Raw genomic sequence first — 22,919 nt, forward strand, 5'->3', positions numbered from 1 at the left:
CACGTGGTGAAGGTTTCCCAGCCACACCCACAAGGTCCCTGGCATTGAGAATCGCTCCCTGGATCTGCCAACCTGTTTCACTGAACTCAGGTGTTTATATGGACCTAATATATGTTCCCCTCCCCCTCTGTCTGGAATCATTTTGGGGTTTTATCAAACATGGACCACGTGATGGCTGCCCGCAAGCTAATCTGCTGTTGCTGAACGGAGGCGGTTTGAATGTGTTTATCTACCTGCCCCTCATCATTTCTGCCTCTTTTGACCACAATTAAAAATGAAGAAGGGGCATCATCAAAATTTAAAATGTGCTTCAAAGACACCATCAAGAAAACGAACAGACGCACAGAAGAGAGAAAATTTGTACAAATCATCTATCTGATAGGGCACCTGTATCTGCAGTATATAAAGAACTCCTACAACTCAGTAAAAAAAAACATATATAACCATTTTTAAAATGGGCAAATAGGGCTTCCCTGGCGGCACAGTGGTTAAGAATCCGCCTGCCAATGCAGGGGACACGGGTTCGAGCCCTGGTCCAGGAAGATCCCACATGGCGCGGAGCAACTAAGCCCGTGCGCCACAACTACTGAGCCTGCGCCCTAGAGCCCACGAGCCACAACTACTGAAGCCCACACGCCACAACTACTGAAACCTGCATGCTACAGCTACTGAAGCCCGTGCGCCTAGAGCCCGTGCTCCGCAACAAGAGAAGCCACCGCAATGAGAAGCCTGCGCACCATAACGAAGAGTAGCCCCCGCTCGCCACAACTAGAGAAAGCCTGCGCACAGCAAAGACCCAACGCAGCCAAAAAAATAATAATGATAATAATAAAATAAATAAATTTATTTTAAAAAATGGGCAAATAGACATTTCTGAATAGACATTTCTCCAAAGAAGACATACAAATGGCCAATAACCGTATGAAAAGATACTCAATATCATTAATCATAGGGAAATGCAAATTAAAACTACAATGAGATACCGCTTCATACCCCCTAGGGTGGTTATAATAATAATAAAAAAAAAAACACAACACATAATAACAAATGTTGGTGCTGATACAGAGGAACCAGAACCCTCCTACACTACTGGTAGGAATGCAAAATGGTACACAGCCACTTTGGAAAACACTCTGGCAGTTCCTCAATTAAACAGAGAGCTACCATATGACCCAGAAATTTCACTCCTAGGTATATATATACCCAAGAGGGATGAAAATATATGCCCATGTGTACATGAATGTTTATAGCAGTGTTTTTTGTTTTTTTTGTTTTTTTGGCTGCACCTTGTGGCATGCAGGATCTCAGTTCCCCGACCAGGAATTGAACCCACACCCCCTGCAGTGGAAGCGCAGAGTCTTAACCACTGGACCGCCAGGGAAGTCCCCATTCTTTATAATATACAAAAAGTGGAAACAACCTCCATGCCCATCAATGACTGGATAAGCAAAATGTAGTATATTCACACAATGGAATATTATTCAGCCACAAAAACAAATGAAGTACCGATACATGCTATCAATACAACATGGATAAACCCTGAAAACATTATGCTACGTGAAAGAAACCAGTCATGAAAGAGCACAAAATTGTATGATTCCATTCATATGAAATGTCCAGAATAGGCAAATCCATAGAGACAGAGACTAGATTAGGGGTTGCCTAGGGTTGGGGTAGAAGAAGCTGGGAGGAATAGGAAGAAATGCTGATGGGTACAGAGATGTGATTTGGGGTGATATGATTGATTCTGGTGATGACTGTGTAGCTCTATAAATAAACTAAAAACCATTGAACTGTATACTTTAGGTAAATTGTATGGTATGTGAATTACGTCTCAATATCACTGTTAAGAAAAAAAAAACATGAATAAGAAACTTGAGACGTTTTGGGATCCCAGGATTTAAAAGGAACATGAATAAATCTATAGTGTATGGCCAACAAATCCATGCTATGGCATGAAGCCAGGGTGGCTCTCCAGCCTACCCGAAGAATCCCCAGCACACAAAGAGCTCTTCTTACCAGCCCCCTGTGTCAACTCAGTCTTCTCAGACAGGGTCAGAGGGAGATAAGGAGCATATGGAAACTCCCCCAGCCAAAGACAGAGGAAATGTGATGTGCTCATGGGTGCCCAGGCACATCCAAGTGAGCACTAAAGGTGCACAATCTTACTCTTTGCACACCTGCCTCCCAGGTATGCTGTGGTTCAGAGGACATGCCTCGGTTTCTGAGCTCACATATTTGGGCTGTGCCACGCTGGCTACTCCAGCAAGGCAGCCTCAGGCATTTCTGTGGCCACATCTGCCCCAGGGAGAATCCAAAGATTAGTTCTGCTTGTATGGAAAGAGGAAACTGTTCCAGCCTGGGATGCCACTCCAGCCAGGGCATGTGGAGGAAGAAAGGGGTCAAAGAGGGCTTAGAACCCCACCAGAAGAGCAGATGGAGGACAAGAGCTGCTTGGTGCAGTCAAGCCAGGAAACAGTTTTGTTGCAGTAGTCACCTTTGGGCAAAAAGAGTGTCCCCAACTTTTTGACAGGACGAGGGGATACTTCTGAACAGCAGACTGCTTGCTAGGTAGCCCTTTTCCTTCTACCCTAACCCAAGCTAGAACAGAACAACAGGGGCTTGGGGCTAGTGGGCAACTCTGACCTCATCTTCTGGAGTCTTCTCCCCAGAACTGGATCCAGGACAGGCAAGAACAGGAAGCTGGGAGAGGAGACTGACTTGACATCTGGTCCTGGATGAGACACTTGCCCTCATGCCTGGAAAAGGGCAGTAACCTTCCAGCTGCCCTCCTTGCTTCCCTGCCTCTCCCTGCCTGGAACATTCTTTGCAACACCCTGAAAATTCTCCTCCCTAACATGTTATTTTAGTCAGCAGGGCCATTCCTAGGGTGTACAGAGCCTCAGGGCAAACCACACTATGCAGCTTTCTTACCAACATGTACATCTTGTATTTAAATTACGATTATTTTTCCTGATTAGAAGAGCAATGCGTGTCCGTTGTAAAACATCTGGAACAAAGTACACATAAAGAATGAAATAGGGGGCTTCCCTGGTGGCGCAGTGGTTGAGAGTCTGCCTGCCAATGCAGGGGACACGGGTTCGAGTCCTGGTCTGGGAAGATCCCACATGCCGCGGAGCGACTGGGCCCGTGAGCCACAACTACTGAGACTGCGCGTCTGGAGCCTGTGCTCCGCAACAGGAGAGGCCGCGATAGTGAGAGGCCCGTGCACCGCGATGAAGAGTGGCCCCCGCTTGCCTCAACTAGAGAAAGCCCTAGCACAGAAACGAAGACCTAACACAGCCAAAAATAAATAAATAAATAAATTTTAAAAAAAGAATGAAATAAAAATTCCCCTGATATAGCCATGTTACCATTTTGATATATTTCCTTTCAATCTTTTTCCCATAAATACCTATAGCTTTGTAACCAAACTGGGATCATATGCTACATATTATTTTATAAACTTTTTCTTTTTTACTTGATATATTACAAATATTTTGTAATTTAGTATTCATCTTCAACATAATTTGTAACAACTATCTGGTATTTCCTTTTCTGGATGGTCTATAATTTATACAACCATTTCTCTGATGTTCTCAGAGCCTTTTTAATTTTTATCATAAATAACGTTTTAATGAACATTCTTGAAAATAAACATACATGCATATAGCTATGATTTCCTTAAGGTAAATTCCCCAAGGTAGAATCATTTGGCAAAAGGGAATACACATTTTTAAGTTTTTGTGATACTCTGTGCCAAACTGCCTTTCAGAAAACTTACACCAATTGAAATTGAAAAAACTTACATTTATTGATTGTTAATGACTTTGAACATTTTTTCTACGGTTTTTAAAATCAGTCATTTATATTCCTCATTTATATTCCTATTGTCCTTTCTTCCTATGAGGATGTTAATTTGTTCATATTGATTTGTCATAGGCTCTTTATATATTAAAGACCCTCACAGTTTGTCCATATACTGTAGGTACGTTTTCTTAGTTTGTCCTTTACCTTCTTAGTTCGTGGTGGGTTTGTTTTTTTTTTTAACCAATATAAGTGCTTAAATAGGTAGTCAAAGTCTGTTTCAGCTTTTAGGGACTACCTAACATTTGTGTCAGATGAACTCTCTCTGAAAACAGTATCAAGGATGACCTTGACCAGCAAAACCCAAAGCATAAACATCCTGGCAGTAGTCAATGTGTGGTCACAAAATAGCAAGCACAGGAGATGAGAAGGTTTCCCTGAGGGCGTTAATTATTTTTCATATGTTAATACTAATTGTGTTTTATCCTTTAAGCTACTTCCTTCCCTTCCTCCCAAAGCTGTCATGCCTGCCAGGGGAAATTTCCCCCATTTGCTGTGCCCAGGAGTAGCTCGATCAGAGGATTTTTCCTTATTGTTAAGTTATATAATAATGTAACATAGTTATGTTAATATACTAAATCATATAATAGTATTATTATTATAATAGCAACTATTATTATCCTAAAAGCCCTCAAAACATCCTTACCAGATAGGTGTCACTTTAAAAAAAAAATAAACTTATTTATTTATTTATTTTTGGCTGTGCTGGGTCTTTGTTGCTGCATGCAGGCTTTCTCTGGTTGCAGTGAGCGGGGGCTACTCTACATTGCGGTGTGCGGGCTTCTCATTGCGATGGCTTCTCTTGTTGCAGAGCACGGGCTCTAGGTGCGCGGGCTTCAGTAGCTGTGGCATGCGGGCTCAGTAGTTGTGGCTCGTGGGCTCTAGAGCGCAGGCTCAGTAGTTGTGGCACGTGGGCTTAGCTGCTCCACAGCATGTGGGATCTTCCCAGACCAGGGCTCGAACCCGTGTCCCCCACGTTGGCAGGCAGATTCTTAACCACTGCACCACCAGGGAAGCCCCAGGTGTCACTTATTACCCTCACTTAATGGTACAAAACTTTAGGATTAGAAAAGCCAAGGGACTCCCCCAAGCTGGTAAGGGTCAAATTTGGAATTCAAAGCAGGTCAAGCTTATGTTTATAGTCACTGGGTTACTCTGTGTCTTGGACAGCTCACATGGCCCTTGAAGGGTACACACTTGATTTGGGGGACCAAGGCAATTACCCTTCTCTCTCACACCTCTCTGTGTCCCTTATTAAGCATTCTGTTTGCTCTCCCCACTAGAGATTTCTTTTATCCTTTCCGATGCTCCTTTTAGACCTACCTGCCTCCTTCTCTCCCCTTGACCTTCCTCGGCCGACCTCCCCACAGTCCAGGGCCACACTGTCAGGTGGACTTGCATTTGGCTGTAGACTCTCTTGTTTCATCTTCTTGTCTGAGTCTCCTCCCCCATTGGTCTCCACATGACCCTCCCTCCCTCCCTCCCTCCCTCCTCTCTCCTTCTGCCTCTGCCTGACCTCCGCTGTACACAATGGCCACTCAGAAGCCCTGGTGATAGAGTGAGTGGTGGCTGAGTACTGAGCAGAGTGCCCTAGTACCGGCTTGAGGGTCGGGCGGAGGGGGAAGAACCATGTCTTCTGCCAAGTAGGAAGCTGTAGCTGAGCTGCAATGACAGATGCGGGGAAAACACTCAGCAGGGGCGGCTTCCTGACCCTGGGCTCACAACTGCACTTGCAGGTGGGGGGCGCAGGCCCCCTCCCGGGCTCTGGGTGCTTCCCACCACCACCCCTGCTGCCTCGGGGAGGACTAGGGCTGGAGGGGGTTCAGCCAGGCAGAACCGGCCCTCCGTGCTGGCCTGGCTCACATGCGGAGGCCATCCCTGCGTGAGCCGGTGGTGACTCATTCTCTCAGCCCCTGGGCTGCACTGTAAACAGGCTGTGTGACCTTCCCAGAGGGGAAAACAGCAGCTGCAGATGGCCCCTCCCCTGGAGTGCTGGCCACAGAGCGCTGCTACTGGATGAGAATCACCAGAATCCTAGGCTCCAGCACGGTGAGGGTGGGCTGTCCTCCTTGGAGGACCCTCTTTAAGATGTCTCTCTTCCCAGGGGCCCCCAACTCAGGCCTGGGGCTTGCTGGCAGGCGGGACAGAAGAGCTGCTGTGTAGACACCTGGCACCGACTTTCCAAATCAGTGATCTCCCCAGCCCACCAGCTGGGGGCTCCCCCTGGTCGTCAGGGAGCAGCCGCATGCCGCCCCGGGTGGGCAAGGGGCTGGCGTTCTGGCCCTCAGGCGCCTTCCAGAGGTGAGCCTTGTCCTCAGGTGGCAGCGGTACACACGCAGAGCTCTGTGCAACCTGAACAGGCCAGGATCCAGGTGCCAGTCGGGACAAGCGGACTCAGCAAAGCCAGGCTCTTTTCTAACCCTTCACAACTAGCAGCTCCAAGCACACACTGCCCGGAGAAGGTCCTTGTGGTCACCTTTCCGCTCCACTGCTGAAGGGGTGGGGAGGAGGGGCTCCACACCCCCAGTCACCTCATCTGCTTTCCCAGCCAGGTCCATCCCCGATGTCCCCACGACACGTTCTGTCCACCCCTGAACGAGTCACGTGCTGGGGCAACTTCGGAATGTGGAGCACTCTGATGGGGGAATTTTTCCCAGGCCAACGGTGATCAGCTGACTGCTCTGGGTTCTCAAGGCTCAGAACAGAAACCCAGAGGCAGAGCTGGCTCTGGGCACTGGGAGAGTCCTGCTCGCCTGGCACCTGGGGCACGTAGGATGCCTTGGGGACCCTCTCCTGGCCTGAGCAGGAATGCTAAACTCCCACACACACCCCCAGGGGGCATTTGCTTCACTGCTGTACCCCGAATCCTTTCCCTCCCCTTCTCTCAGGTGTTTGAAGAGGGATATTTATTTCTCTTCAAACCCAGATCCCAACTCCCGTGGGATCACTTCTTCCTCAGGTTCAGAGTAAGACTTCAATGAATCAAATAGGGAAAGCTCACAGAGAAATTTTTCACTAAGGAGCCTGGCAACATTTTGTAATCACCTTTCTGGGAGGGTTTCAGCTCAGAACTCCCCGTCTCACCCACACTGACAGGGGTCAGAGTAATGAAGTGGAAATGACATGTTCACAACATTGGCGGCATCTGTTCCCATCTCTAAGCAACCCTGGCCCCGGATCGTCGGATGGCGGCCCAGAGATGCCGCCTCGGCCACCGGCTGGTGTTTTCCTCAACCCAATGAAGCGAGTTAAAGACTTGTGCAAATGCGAGGCCTTGAGCAAACAGACCAGAGTGTGCTGTCCAGATGTCCGGGGGGAGGCTGAGGCTCGGCACCTCGGGGTGTGCCCTGCACCACCAATGACCCGCACCCTCCTCCTCTGAGGGTGTCGCATTGCCCGGGGCCCTCTGCGGCAGGGACCTGGGAAAGCCAGTTCTAGCCATTAAGCAGCCCACCTGGCATGGGATCCAGTCTCTGCTCTAGGGGGCAGGATCACCTATGAGTACACACCTCTCCGGCACTGTAGGGAGGTCTACAGGCCTGTGGGGAAAAGGCATTCTGCCAACTTGGGGCCCCCTCTCCACCAATGGGGGTAGCAGCTCACTGTCTCTGGTCATCTTTATTTATACCACAGCCCATGCAACACAAAACCCCTTGGGACTCAGAAAGTCCCCCAATTAAGGTTTCCCTGGCAACATTCCCCCCAGATTCCCAGGTTATAACGGAGTGATTACCCATGGCCCCAGAGCTGTTGTAGGAGATTTGATTTAGGAAGCTCCTAAAGGCGACCCTGGAGACTCCTTTGTCCCCACAATTAGAACATGGGTGGGAGACCCAAACAGAAAGTACCGTTGTGCTGCAAGCTCGGCGTCTCCGGGAGCCGATCCTTATAGTTCTGCTTTCTTAAAGGCCTGGGCTGTGTCAGAACGAGATTCAGCTCTGCTCAGCAGAAGCCTCGGCCAGCCCAGGAACATTGCCCAAGAGCTCCAGCCTTGCCCTCACTGACCTGCTTCTTGTTCCCCTTTTGGGGTCTGTTCTGGAGAGGCTCCTTATCTGAGGCCTCACGGGACAGAGGAATGCCCAAGGAGGTCCCTCAGGCCAGGGGCAGCGTGGGGAGGAGGAAACAGATGACATAAAAAGTGCTTAGGAGGCTTCCCTGGTGGCGCAGTGGTTAAGAATCTGCCTGCCAATGCAGGGGACACGGGTTCGAGCCCTGGTCCAGGAAGATCCCACATGCCGTGGAGCAACTAAGTCCGTGCGCCACAACTACTGAGCCTGCGCTCCAGAGCCCGCGAGCTACAACTCCTGAAGCCTGGGCGCCTAGAGCCCGTGCTCTGCAACAAGAGAAGCCACCGCAATGAGAAGCCCGCGCACCGCAAAGAACAGTAGCTCCCGCTTACCACAATTAGAGAAAGCCCGCGCAGAGCAACAAAGACCCAACGCAGCCAAAAACAAGTAAATTAAAAAAAAAAAACACCTTAAAAAAAAAAAGTGCTTAGGGAGTTGGGCCATGAAACTAGAAGGGGAGTGAGCAGGGGCTGGGGGTGGGTGTCAACCCCTGCTTTCCAACAGGGAGTTGTGATTGAGCAGCTTCTTGGTGCCTCTAGACCAAAGGTTGTTGGATCTTTTCTGTAAAGGGACAGAGAGTAACTATTTTAGCTTTTGCAGGCCATGTGGTCTCTGTACAACGACTTCACTCTGCTGCCACAGCACAAAAGAAACAAGTGGGAGTGGCTCTGTGCCAGTAAAACTTTGTTTACAGAAACCTGCAGTGGTCTGGACATGGCCTGGGGGCAGCAGTTTGCTGACCTCTGCTCTAGATCCAAGAATGGGGACCTTAGAGGACAAGCCACCAGCCTCCCTTAAACAGATGCCTGCTAACCAAATGCTTCAGGTGATGATTAGATGGTTTTCTTGCCTGGTCACTATCTGGCCTGTGCAGCCTTTACCTCCCTCTGGGAGAGCCAAGAGCTAACAGGAACACTCCTGCTGCAGTGCGTTTGGCTTCACACAGACCTACTAGAGGCTGATGAAAGCAACAGACCCTCCTCTAGAAAAACGCACCTGCATGGCACGTGTGCGCGCGCGTGAAGACACACACACAATTTGCTTGCTTGCTGAGAATCTCAACGGAGTGCCCAGCCCTCCTGAAGCTTATTAATGGACCACCTAGAAGCCTAAAAAACCTAGGGTAAGACCCCTTGCTCACTCAGAAAGAGAACTAATTTTTTTGTATGTGAAAGAGTGCTCAAAAACACACACAAAAAGAGAGAGAAACAACCCTGTAGAAAAAGACAAATGACACAAAGAAGCAATCACAGAAGAAATACAAATGATCACAAAAAAGAGGTGAAAAGATGCTCCATCTCACTAACAAAGAAAAAAATTTTAAATCCTAGTATATCAGTTTTCACCAGATTAGACTGGCTAATGTTTGCAAGATTAATGACAGGGTATCGGAAGGGGTGTGGAGGAAAACCTCTCAGACATTCTGGAAGGCTAGCATCTGTGTATAACCTTTTGGGAAGACCATTTGACAATCTATATTAAAATTTAAAACATGCTGATCCTGGGGCCCAGCAATCCCACTTCCAGGAATTTAGTTTACAGAAATACACGTACAGGGATGTTCACTTCGGCAGCATCATAAATCAGAAAAATTGGAAACCAACCCAAAAGTCCATTAGCAGGAAGCTGGTTATGTAAATTATGGCACATCTATATTACAGAATAACATGGAACTGTTTAATAATGAGGCCAATCTCCATGGTTTAAAATAATAAGGTAGATTTCTAAGGACTGGCAGGAAAAGACTAAAAGATACATTGTTTAAAGCAGAAACTAACACACCATTGTAAAGCAATTATACTCCAATAAAGATGTTTAAAAAAAAGATACATTGTTAAGTGAAAAAGGCAAGTTGTAACAGTATTTCTTTAAAAAGAGCAACAGTATATCCAGATTTTCTTATTTTTTTCATAATGAAGAGCTACATTCTAAACCGATGAAGTTAGGCTTATAGGATTTTACAGTCCACATTTTGTATTTCCAAAATAGTGACTTTTTACTTTTTGTTTTATAATCATAAAAAGAAAAGAAAAGAAAAAGAATCCTTATGAGCCTACTAGGCTCCCCTAAAGGTTTCTTGGACAAGAACTATGAACTCATTCTAAAGACTTCCTTTTTTTTTTTTTTTGAACATCTTTATTGGAGTATAGTTGCTTTACAATGGTGTGTTAGTTTCTGTTTTATAACAAAGTGAATCAGTTATACATATACATATGTCCCCATATCTCTTCCCTCTTGCATCTCCCTCCCTCCCACCCTCCCTATCCCACCCCTCTAGGTGGTCACAAAGCACCGAGCTGATCTCCCTGTGCTATGCGGCTGCTTCCCACTAGCTATCTATTTTACGTTTGGTAGTGTATATATATCCATGCCACTCTCTCACTTTGTCCCAGCTTACCCTTCCTCCTCCCCGTAACCTCAAGTCCATTCTCTAGTAGGTCTGAGTCTTTATTCCCGTTAAAGACTTTCTTAAAGGGGATTCATGGTGTGGTGGTTCTTATCTATTTGTCTTAGGCATTATTACAGTAAAGCATCTTTCTGTATTTCAGAGCGTAAACTCCTCAAAGACCATCTCTTTCTTTTATCCCGAAATTCATAACTGCCATCACATAGGCATAGTGTGGCTCAAATAATGGGGGTGATGCCAGATTTTTATTTTTCATTTTGATGAAAGAGGTGGTCGTGTTCACACTGTCAAAAACCAAACAGAACCACGGCTCCTGCTTCACAATTTATACAACTTAGTGGAATCTGTGTACGTTTGACAGTTCTAACATATTTCTTACAGTTTCAACATTTGTTTTCCCCTGGGAATTTGAGAGGGAGGGAGATATATCCATCTTTTATAAACCTACCTGGTTAAAAAAATAAAAATAGGGACTTCCCTGGTGGCGCAGTGGTTAAGAATCCGCCTGCCAACGCAGGAGACATGGGTTTGACCCCTGGTCCAGGAAGATCCCACATGCCGCAGAGCAACTAAGCCCGTGCACCACAACTACTGAGCCCACATGCCACAACTACTGAAGCCCGCGCGCCTAGAGCCCATGCTCCACAACAAGAGAAGCCACCTCGATGAGAAGCCCGTGCACCGCAACGAAGTGTAGCTCCTGCTCGCCTCAACTAGAGAAAGCCCGCGCGCAGCAATGAAGACCCAACTCAGCCAATAAATAAATAAATAAATAAATAAATAAATGTTCCTTTAAAAAAATTTTTTTAAAAAATAGTAGCTTTAAAAAAATAAATAAATAAAAATGTACAAAAAAGTACAAAGTCAGTCTCCTTCACACCACCAGGGGCAAGGCAACCAGAGTTCCCAGATACGTGTGTGTCCCGCACTCCCCAAGCACAGCACATATGTGGTCCTGGGCCGAGCCTCTCTCACCTAACACAGACCCCATCGAGTGTTCCATTTCCATGGACCCAGACCCAGGCACTTCATCCTTCCCACCGGGACAAAGTCAACAAAGCAAAACGTAGGAAGGGTGAACAGAAGAGGCACTGGGCCAGGCCTGGCCTCTGGCTCACAGCCTGCAGGCAAGGGGTCACAGAGATGTCAGTAGCTCTTCAAGCTCCTTACAAGAAGACCAGCAAGTCCCCAGGGCTCCCTCAAAGCTAAACGAGGGCCCTTCAACAGCATGACTCCTGACTCATTAGTGGAAAGAGAAAGCAGAAGTGAATGCACTGCAAATAAATAGTTATGGGAGGTATTGTTTCATAAATACTTTCTCAAGGGGAAACTGAGACAGTCCAGACCTTCCTGTTGGACAGAGAAATCTCTCTGAAAGCCTAGCATTCTCACTCCTTTCCCAATGGCCAGCTCTGAAAGGCACACCTGCCTGACCAGGTGAGCCTGCAGCCAGCTCCCTTCTTCCTCCTTCTTTGACTTTCTTTTAACCCGGACCTTCCTGCAGCCTCTCCCGCTTCCAAAAGAAGCACATTCTGTGGCATTCTGGTGCTACCATAGAGGGAGCTCAGCATCCTGAGAAAGGATCTCCCTCCCCAGAAGGGCTCCCTGTGCCCGAGCATTTAGAAAACCCAGCAGAGAGGCAGCCTATGTGTTCCCCAGAGTTTTTCATTCAGTTCTGAACAAAGCAACAGTTAGGGGCAGGGTGATTCCAAGAGAGGTTTGTTTTTAGGTTGCACTGTTAGCAAGAGCTGCCACTGAAAATATGAGAAAAGAAAGCAGGTGGCAGGTTTTTTCTCCCTGGTCCTGCCTTCTCTAGGCACATGGCGAGTGAGTTGGCTCCCTCGGCACCTCAGTCACGGTCAGGAGGCAGGGGACGGGCCACTCTGCGAGTCCCGCTCTGCCGCCTTCCGTTCTGCCTGCAGTACCTCCCCAGCTTGGGAGGCCGAAGCTGGCTTTGCCGCCACAGCTTCACCACCAACGACCCTCTACTGCTTGGGATACCCAGGCAGATGCAGGCAAATGGAAAGCAAGGAAATCAAAGCCAATAAAAGCTGCCTCAGATTCACAAGAAGATGACTGAACTAGAGATCTTCCTAAAAAAATTGGTACTTACTGTTAATGAGGTGAATGTCATGCACATCCCACCAAAGCCATTCAGAGCCAGAGCGATGAAGATGAGCACAGAGAGGGCTGGAATGAAGCAGAAAGCTCATAAGCGGGGAACCACGGCTGAGCTTCAGGAAGGCCGGGGCTTGACCCAGTGCCGGGTAAGGAGCCGGCTCCGAACAAACGCAGCTGAGTGACTGACAAGCCATCAGGCGTTAGTCCGGACACCTGGGGAGCTGGCCCAGCCTCTGCCTCATCCTCCTCTTGCCTATTTTATGGAGCTCGGGCTCTTGCAAAAGGTGCATCCCCGTCCTCCTTTCTCCACTAACCTTAGCAGCAAGGGAGAGGCCTACAGAAGCTGCTTCACTGAAACCAAAAATACAGGTACCCAAAAATCAGGAGATGAGCCTGGATAAGATTTTGGTGAAACTCAAATCCTATTTTGGTGTTTGTTCTAAAAGTCCCTGCAGCATCAGCTCCACCTGAACGGGGTTAGGGACCAGGCAGCTTCTAAGTCATTTTTAAAGTGCTGGCCTGGGCTGCCCCAAGGGGCTCAGCTCATGACCTCCACACACACCCCTGCAGCTGGCCTAGTTCTCCAGTTGGCATCAATGAGGCCATCGGGGACTGGCCTGGCTCGGCAATGTGATGGGTGTTTCTCACCCCCTGGGAGCTTCTCTCAGACCTCTGTCTGGGGCCATTATTTGGTTATCCAGCCACCCATCAGAGATAAGTCACTGGGTAAAGGCCTAACAGGTGTCTCTCTAATTTGAGCAGTGAGCACCAGGCCTGGCCCAGCTTTCTAGAGCAGGTGGGCCTACAAGCACCTCTGGGCACTCTCTCCCCAGTCCCTGACAAAAGGGTAGAGGAAAAGCTTACTCACAGTTTGGGTTACTTGCTCCATAGGCAATCAGCAAGCAGGAGACAGCAAAGCAGGCACTAAAAAGAAACAGAAATAGTACATTGTTATTACTGGTTTTGTTAATATTGCTTATTTAGAGGTATTTGTTATGTGTCAGATGCTTTCAGAAAATTTACATACATTCTTTCATTTAATTTAACAATTCTACGGAGTATAACTGGCTCCATTTTACTGATGAGAAAAATAAAACTCAGAAAACAAAAACAAAACAACAAGGTCCTCCTGTATAGCACAGGGAACTATATTCAGTATCCTGTGATAAACCATAATGGAAAAGAATATGAAAAAGAATGTATATATATATGTGTAACTGAATCAGTTTGCTGTACAGTAGAAATTAGCACAACATTGTAAATGAACTATACTTCAATAAAATACATTTTTTAAAAAACAGGTATTCAAATACTTAGAAAAAAACAAACACAAAAACTAAATTCTCCAAGGTCTCCTAGCTAGCAGGTGGCTAAGCTGGAATTCAAGCCCCAAAGCCAGATCTGGTAAACACCCCGCCGCACTGCCCCCTCCGTTCCCCAGACTGGAGCGGGCCAAGGCTCTGAAGCCAGAGAGGACACCATCCATTCCCCAAGTTCCCGCGCCCGCTCAGCAAAAGGGGACGGACAGAACCCCACCGGGCAAGGGGCGATGAATGGCAGCTTCCAAATCCCCTCTGCTTGGCTCTAACCTGGGGACCAAGTCTACTTAAGCTCCAAAGAATGAATGAAACTGGTCCCCCACTCATTCCCTTCAGGGCTACAGGCCTCGCTCATTGCAAACCACTGCCCTGCACGATGCTCATTTCCAATGGGACTGGCTTGGGGAGTACCTTGGCCAGAGAGGGCCAGCTGCTTGGTGGACTGACCCTGAGACTGGCAATCTGGAGCTTTATAGCCCAGGAACACATCCCAGGAGGTACATAAGATGACCCACTAAGGTACCAGAGGTAGGGAAATACCATTTTACAATTTTATAATTTTAGAAATTTTATAATTTTCTATTTTATAATTTTAAATCTCAGCCACTTTAATTTTTATTTTTTGGTATATGTATCATAAGGCACATAAAACACCATAGGAGATGATGGATGTTCCCTAAACTTACTGTGGTCATCGTTTCATGATGCATGTAAGTCTGATCATTATGCTGTACCTCAGTCTTATACAGGGCTGTACATCAGTTATTACCTCAATAGAATTGGAAGAAAAAAATAAAGCACATAGAACATTAAGAATGATATATGTGTATATTACTGACAACTCCATGTGCTTATATTAGAGGTATGTATTCAAACTCTTTCTTCTCATGGAGGTGTAAGATCAGGAAGACTGGAAACCAGTGTTCTTAATGACCAGCGATTCCAGGCCCTCCCAGGCAGGCCTGAGCCCTGTGACTTTTTATGCAGATCGGCACAATGCAAGGATCACAGTAGCTACTGATTTGGTTGCACATGGGGTAGGAAGCCCATCCTGGGCAGGCATTTAGGGGGCTCCACAGTGCACCTGAGAGCAGGTACCAGGATTACCCACAGTGGGGAATCTCAGCCCAGGGGTCCCACCTGCCCACCCCCACCCCTAGAACTGACCTGCCCAGCAGCCTGAGCTTCCTTGGGCCGTACTTGTCCATGACGATGCCCAGAGGCAGGGTGATGGCACTGAGCAGGAAGGAGCCCACGGTGAAGGCCAAGTTTAGCATCTCATCCTGGGCCTTGCAGCTGAGCCAGCCATTCATTCGGCTCACCTCCTCATGCTCCGGCTCTGTTGTGGCCCCCACTGTGCCATTGGTGACATTCTCTGTGTGTAGAGGGAGGGAAACCTGACCACAGGGTCGTGGCAGCGATCTCCAAAGATCAGAAGGGCAGGTGCCCACCCAGAGTCAGCCCACTGGGAATGCCAGGGCTGAATCTGGCTACCCCCCCAGCAGGCTGGGATGTCTATCTGGCCCAAGCTCCCTGGAGCGATAATGCAGAGATTCTTAACTTCTGTGGGGGGGGGGTGTCACAGATGCTTTCGAGAATCCAATAAAGAAAGCTTCGCTCCTGCTCCTTAGAAAATGCACAAAGTCTTGCCCACAGTTTCAGGGCCTTCAGGCATCCCCTGCAGCACCCACGAGCCCCAGGTTGGGATTCCCATTCTAGAGTAACCGACACCTAGAAGAGTAGGCCTCGGGACCCAGCCTGGGCTGTGAGTGGGACCCCAGGCTGGCTAGAACCTTCTCTGCAGCTCTGTCCATGGAAACAGTCTGCAGCCAGTATACAGGAGGCCGACCCTAGACCACCTGGGAAGGACAAGCTGCTGGTCTCACTGCGCTGCCCTTGGTCAACCGAGGGGAAGGGTGAGTGGGCCTCCTTTACTGCCCAGGATGGCAGATTTCTCAAACACACAGTCCCTGTGCTAAATCCTCCCCGATGTTCTCACAGCACCAACCACCACATACACTGTGTCATGGAACCCCTTGGGAAGGGTTTTTGTTTTGTTTTGTTAAAAAAAAAAGAGAAGTCCCAAGTAATTTGCTTTCACTTGTTGAAGTGCACCTTTCTTCTTTTTCTCGCTGGGGTCATGATGTCACTGTCCCCTGTGGCCACGCCTGTGCTGTAATCCCAGTCCTTCATGATACCCTCCAAAGTCCACCTGGCACCAAGACAACGAAAAGACGGAGGAAAAAGTGCTGCAGCAGCGGAGGGTGGGAGGGCAGAGGATAGGCCGCCACGCGGCGGAGGAACCCTCTCGTCTCGGGGACTGCTAGTTAAGAGATGCTGACTAATCCTGCAGAGAAAGGAGCAGCCTCTGATTAGAGGTGAGGTCGCGCTGGGAGACTCAAGGAAATACCTCTCTTCAGATAACTGCGTGCCTCCTGAATGCGGCCCTCTGGCGCCAGGATTATAAATCTGAGGTGTGCAAGGCCTGCCTGGGTCTCTCTCGGGGGTGACCCAAGGTTACGGGAAAAGATGCACCTTGGGTGAATCATGCTATATGCCAGCCTCTGACCTTCTGATGCCAGCAACAGGCCCTGCAGGGGGCACGTTGAGGGTGGCGTGCCGGGACCTGGCCTCTGGGTTCCAATTTTGGTTCCTCCACTTCCTATTTGTATAACCTTGGAGAAGTGATTTCATCTCTACCTCAGTTTCTTTATCCGTAAAATGGGCATAATATAAAAAAATCATCTACCTTTCTAGGGTTTTGAGGAAGATAAAAGAGAAATCCAGATAACATTCTAGAGCTCACATAGGCATAGAAAGTGCTCAATAAACAATAGGTAAAAGTTGTTATTACTACTATTACTACTCCTCTCGTTGGAGGCTCGGAATGGGGGTAATGGCTGGCAGTAGAGCTGGACACACTAACTGGGAGCAGAGTTCCGCAACTGACCATTCATCCACAGCATGAATTCATGTCTAGTCTCCCACTGGGCTGGGGGCCCTGAAGGACAGGGACTGTGTTCTAGTCACCTGTGTCCCCAGCACCTCCCCTTGGTCCTGGTACACAGCAGTTGTTTACTGAATGAATGAAAACAGTGGCATCAGATCACATTGGCCAAAAGGATCAAGAGAGAAGAAATGAAACAGGACACATGGAACCAACTTGAAGACAGAGGGGATCGAAGGAGATTATAGCCCCAACGTTAACCTCCTGAAGCCAAAGAAACAAAACCTAACAAGCCAGATTCTCGGCGCCCCCACCACCACTTTCTCTCAGCTTTCCAAAAGATGCCCCACCATGCTGGCAGCCAAAACACATGACAAACAGGGTCATCTGAGCCCATTAGGATCCAGCTCAGAACTGTCACACACACTGCCTTAGCCAGCAGGCCTGAGCTGCTTGTCCACAGCGAGGCCGCTTCTGGAAAAGCAGAGCCGCTTCACAGGTTGGCACTGGTTTCGGGTGTCAGCTCTGCCAGCAGCAAAAGGAACTGGAATGTAAAGCGGGAGGACAGGGTGTCCGCAAAGCAACGGCCACCTCCAGGTTGGTGTGCAGGTGCAAGCAAACCAACAGAGGTGCGACAGAGTGGATGGGGGTGGAGGGGGCACCCCCAGGTCTGGGATCGCTGGCTTGTGAGAGCGCTAGAGGACACGAAATCACTCCGGGCTGGGGGTGCTGTGGGATCTGCTGCTACAAGCAGGGAGCCATGGTTGGATGGGGAGCAGAGGGAGCGAGGCAGCACGGGCTCTGAGTAAAGGCACAAGGGTACTCTGCTCCTAGCTTCCCCAGAGAGGAACCACAGCTGGACCTAAATCCATGACTGTATTCCCCGAGAGACAGAGAAGGTGAAATCCCAAGGCAACACACATATGCAAGGCAGACTCCCTGATCTGCTCTAAGTGAAGATGGGGACGAAAACATCTTGAATTGTTTAGAGATCTGGTCACCCTGTAACTAGACAGGGGGGCTCAGGGGGAGAGAAGTCAGAGTGGAGGGAAGGGAATCTGTCCCTCCCATCTTTCATCCTAGAGCTGCTACAACAGTAGCAGGGACCTTACACTTTTGGCCACCAGCCTTCTCTTAAATCCCTGCCAACGGGGCCACCTGGCCCTCTGCCCTCCTAGCTCCAGGCAGTGATGTCCAGCAACAAATGAGCTGGGGGTAAGGGTGCCCGGGTGGCCTCTCATCGGCCCAGGGAGCAGTGCGAGAGTGCCCCTCGCCCCAGAGGGAACTAAACCTTCCGTGAGCCCGAAGCTTTGTTGGCAGTAAACAGCCCACACGAATTATCACAGATCCAGCAGATGCCCAAACACGGTCACACCCAGGCTGCTTCTATCGCTCTGCTACCACCTGGGCCATTGTGGGCCAGAGAGACCCAAACAGATAAGCACCCAGGAAGTGCCAAGCCCTTGGGGTGCCCCTCTGCTCCCAGCCTAGACCTCAGCCCTCACCCCGGTCCAGGCTGCTCTGTGCCTCACCTGCACCGGCTTATTACAGATGTGGCCAGAGTGGCCCGTCCCGGCCCAGCCCAGCCAGGGAAGGTGAACCAAGAAGACAGGCAAGGAACTGGCGTGTCCAGAGTGTGCAGAGAACAGGCGTAAGGCTGCTTAGGAGGAGACCCGGGACAGGGAAGAGAGAACAATGCCTGCCCTGTTCGGCCCCACTCACCGAACTCACACACGGAATCCTTACAGAGAAAGCAGGGGAGAAAAGAGGGTGCTGTGGTCCCCCTGAGGCTCCCTTAACCTCCCTGGATCAAGGAGGGGGCTCCCCTGACCCCAGGGAAACAAACCAGAACAGCTGACCCTATGATGCTCAAGGGAGCAAGCGGCACCGGGTTGGAGGCCTCTGCAAACCCGAGCTGCGCCCCCAGCCCCCAGAGTGCAGGCCTCTGGACCCCCTGCTATGGTCTCTGCCCCAGGATCTCCTGTCTCTCTCAAATCCTTAGTCTATCCGGCAACAGGAAGCAGCATCTCAGTCTGGCCGGGGGTATGTAGGTGAGAGGTCAGCCTCATACACAGCAAACCGAGGCAGGACACAGTCAGAGGACCATGCCTGGTAGGCCAGGGCCCAGCCCCCGCGTTGTGATCGCAGAGTGCCGGCGTGCGCTGGCCACTGTGCTCCGTGCTAGTGGTTCCTGTGTCACCGAGCGCCATCCCATATTCCCTTACCCCATATTCCACATCCAGATACCAGCAGTGTCAGAGCAGATAAGTCACTTCCCTGAGGTCTCATAGACAGTATATGGGGAAGTTGGACTTGAATCCAGGTGGTCGGACCTCAAAGCTCCTGCTTTTAACCTTCAGGCTGTGCTGACGCTGTACCACCTGGGTTAGAGGCATTTCAGAGAGAAAATGCTGAGAGAATAAAGACGCACAAGGCTATCAGTGTCGGGGCAATGCCAGGTGGCCCTTAATGTCACTTAGTGAGAATGGGACTGCCCCCAAGATGCTCCCACAAGGTCCCTGAAAGCCAACCAAGCTGGACAGGACCTTAATGGGACACCAAGAAGCCAGGCAGGGCCAGCAGATGTGGAGGAGGGAAATTAGGTCATGGGAAGGAGGCAGGCAGGGTGGGTGGGGAGGGCCAAGGGCACCAGCTCCTCTGTGACACGTCCCGAGGCTGGAGGCCCCAACCTTGATCCCCAAGTACCGAGTTAAAAAAAAAAAAATCCAAAATAAACTGGGGGGAGAGAGTGAAAACAGTCCTATTCACAGCAAAAGAGTGAAAGGACTTCCCTGGTGGTCCAGTGGTTAAGACTCCCCGAGCTTCCACTGCAGGGGACATGGGTTCGATCCCCGGTCAGGGAACTAAGATCCCGCATATGCCATGCGGTGTGGCCACACACACACACACAATGTGAAACGACGGGTTTTCAAAAGCTACCACCAGTGGCCTTTGAGGGTGGGAGGAGACCATAAAAAGGGAGGGCCGTCAAGTGGCACAGACCATCTCCTGTCCACATCTGCAGCCTCGGTCCGGCCTGGTGGGGACCAGGCCTGGCCCTGCTCTCTCAGGGTCCCGGGGGCCAGCTTCCTGCTTTGTTTCAGTGAGGGGTGCCACCCCCCGGCCACCACAAGCAGAATAACTGTGGTGGTCAAGAGCACAGAACTGGGGTCTGCCTTGGGGTCCATGGCTGGGCTGGACCGTGGCTTCCTCGGGCAGAGGCCACGTCTCCCACCTTCAGGACCCCCACCCCACCCAGCACCCGGCGTGTGGCAAGCCCTCAACAATTCATGAGAGGCTAACAGGTGAATCTGACCATCTCTTCTGCCTCAGGAGCTTCTTCCTGCCTTGAGAATAAAATCCAGTCTCCCCAGGGGCCTGCAGGCCCTAGCCCCTTCCCAGATGTCCAGTAATCTCCTGCCCTCTCCTCTCTTTCAACACACAGCTTACCCCAGAGGCTCACTGCCCCCTCCTCTCCTGACTCACCCCTGTGGCCCTCCACGCTTCTGCTTAAATATCACAGAGCCCCCCCACCACCCAAGTTGAACCAGATCCCCGCGGTGGCTCTCACCCCTGGCACCCTGCTCTCTGTTGGGGTCGGACCACCACTTGGAATCATGTAGGCCTATGTGTGATGACTCTTAGATGCTGGCAGACTACAGACTCCCTGAGGGCCCGGATTGCTCTGCGCACAGCAGAGCCCCTCAGAAAATGTTTACTGAATGTATAGGTCAGATGAAAGAGGAGATTAAACATCCACAGGTAGCACCAGCCCCCTGAGCTGACCCTGTCGAAGTGGGCCACCGGTTGACAGAGGAAATGAAGAAAGAGTTTGGGTGTGGGTGGTGACAGCGGCCATCCGGCGGCCAAAAGGACACAGTTCTGGAAAAGCCGGGGCTGGGAACCCAGTCAGTCTCCTGTCCATTCCAGGGGGCAGTGGGGAGGCAAAGCCAAGTGCCAGCCCCAGGTCCCCAGCCCCTGTCATGCATCCTGACTGTCCGGGAGACAGGGATACAGAGCTGAGGGGAAATGGAAAACCCGGCTCTTTCTTTCTTTCTCCCGCCTCGACATGCTGGAACCCGACACTGTGTCTGTGGCCGGATTCTGCCTGGAGTCCCGAGAAAGAGTTCCGAGAACCTTTCAACAGGTTCAGGCAAATTTTCTTTCGAGAACAAACCAAAGCATCAGTCCTAAAAGCAACAAAAAGCTGACAAATTTGCATTTCAATCAGCTGTAGACTGGTCAGCTTTTCACAAGCTTAATTCAGTAAAGGTAATAAATGGCCTAACTGCTTCTCTGCAATTCAGCTGTCCCCCAAGCATGAAAATATTAGGCCTAAGCAGAAATCTTGATCCTAAATCCTCCGGGCACTCCCAGCCAGGCAAGACACAGGGACTCCTGGCCCCAAAAGGCAACAGGTTACTCAGACTCCAAGAAACAAGGAGCAAGGAGGCCAGAGAGATAAGCTGTGTGGAATCAGCAGGCCTGCCTGCCACGGATGCTGGGTCAGCGGGTTTGCCAGATAGTCAGAAAAACCAAAATCAGAGGCAGGAACAAAGGCACGGGATAAGAAGTTGATGTTCAACCCACAATCCTGACCCTTCACCTTCACTTTGGTTTACAGGAGGGACCAGGCAAGCCTCGCAAGGGTTTAAACACCAACTCAGCACTGCGTCGGCACAATCTCTGGGACTCCTCCCACTTCAACGAAGGAAGAAGCCAAGGCTGAGGCAGGAATGAAGTGACCAGCCCCAGCGCTGCCAAGACCATAAGATAAATTAAATCAGTGGACAATGTGAGGGAAAAAACCCTAGAATCTGACCTTCTGACACCACAGTAGGTCAAAAAAAAAAAAAAATTGACTACAACAGTCCTCCAGTCTGGATGAGACGCGAAAAGCTTCATCTGGGGATGATGCTTCTTTCTGTTTTTTAACCCCTCTGTGCAGCCTGAAAGAAGCCATCAGAGGCAAGCAGGAAGGGTCATGATCTACAAGGAGAGGACAGAGGGAGGGAGAGGAGGTGCCTAACACTCCAACCTGTTCCCTTCCAGAGTCATTAATCTCCTAACATCTCTCAGGCAAAGCAGAAAGCTTGTTCAAGGAACAAGGTCTGAGTGACTCTCCCATCTCCCAAGATTTCTTGCTGATGTGGGGAAAGGTCTGCCAAGAACCCTAAGGTTATTAGGAAATATTTCTGAGTGGCTAAAGGCTAAAGGTTATAAATGATATACTCTCTGCCCTCAGGCAGCCTCAGCATCCCCTCCCTTTCTCCTGTCCTTAACCTCTCCCAGCTGAAGCTTCCCTAGTGACTTGGAATGCTCAGGAATCTTCTAGGAGGATCAGAGTAGGAAACCAGGGAGGGTTCTACACGGGCTGACAGGCAGCATGAGCTGGGCTTTCTCTTCCCTCAAAGTTAGAACTCTAGGAAAAAAAAAAGGCATGATGGGCTTCCCTGGCAGCGCAGTGGTAAAGAATCCGCCTGCCAATGCAGGGGACACGGGTTCGAGCCCTGGTCCGGGAAGATCCCACATGCCGTGGAGCAACTAAGCCCTTGCGCCACAACTACTGAGCCTGCGCTCTAGAGCCTGTGAGCCACAACTACTGAGCCCGCGTGCCACAACTACTGAAGCCCACGTGCCTAGAGCCCGTGCTCCACAACAAGAGAAGCCACCGCAGTGAGAAGCCCGCACCGCAAGGAAGAGTAGCCCCCGCTCGCCACAACTAGAGAAAGCTGCACGCAGCAATGAAGACCCAATGCAGCCAAAAATAAATAATAAATTAATTAAAAAAAAAAAAAGGGCATGCCAGTGGTGTGATTCAGGGAGTCAGACTTGGGCTATCTCCATCCAAAGGAACTTGGGCAGGGGCTGCTGACAAAAGTACTGGGGAGAGACATTACTGAGTTCAACCATTACGTAGTCACTGCTGGGGACAGAGAGCAGAGGAAAACATTTCCTATCAAGGTTGCCTAGAAAGGCAGGTAGCAGGGTAGTGGGTGAGAGGCACTTGGGTCCCACTGATTGGCTGAACCCCACTGACCTTCAGCAATCAGGATCCTTTCACAAGGTCATCGGGTGTGAACATAGGGGTGGGGGTTAGATTTCTTGTAGACAAGCATCCTCGGCCTTCATTCAGCAACACCAGTGTGTGGCAAAGGGAGAGGACAGACCTAGTGTCCTTTCCATAAATA

General features: G+C 49.8%; 1 protein-coding gene across 5 annotated transcripts in view; it reads right to left on the reverse strand.

Annotated features, from left to right (window-relative positions):
• Positions 1 to 22,919, reverse strand: part of SLC43A2 (solute carrier family 43 member 2) — a 42,076-nt gene that overhangs the window by 17,319 nt on the left and 1,838 nt on the right. For all 5 annotated transcript variants that reach the window (XM_082443496.1, XM_082443497.1, XM_082443495.1 and 2 more), the window contains exons 3-5: positions 14,949 to 15,156; positions 13,331 to 13,386; positions 12,455 to 12,531 (exon numbers count right to left, since the gene is read on the reverse strand). In XM_082443496.1, coding sequence (XP_082299622.1) covers positions 12,455 to 12,531; positions 13,331 to 13,386; positions 14,949 to 15,156 — 341 coding nt within the window. The remainder of the gene's footprint in view (positions 1 to 12,454; positions 12,532 to 13,330; positions 13,387 to 14,948; positions 15,157 to 22,919) is intronic.

This window comes from Balaenoptera physalus (genome assembly GCF_965194825.1).
Source record: "Balaenoptera physalus genome assembly, chromosome: 20".
In the NCBI taxonomy this organism is placed as follows: domain Eukaryota; kingdom Metazoa; phylum Chordata; class Mammalia; order Artiodactyla; family Balaenopteridae; genus Balaenoptera; species Balaenoptera physalus.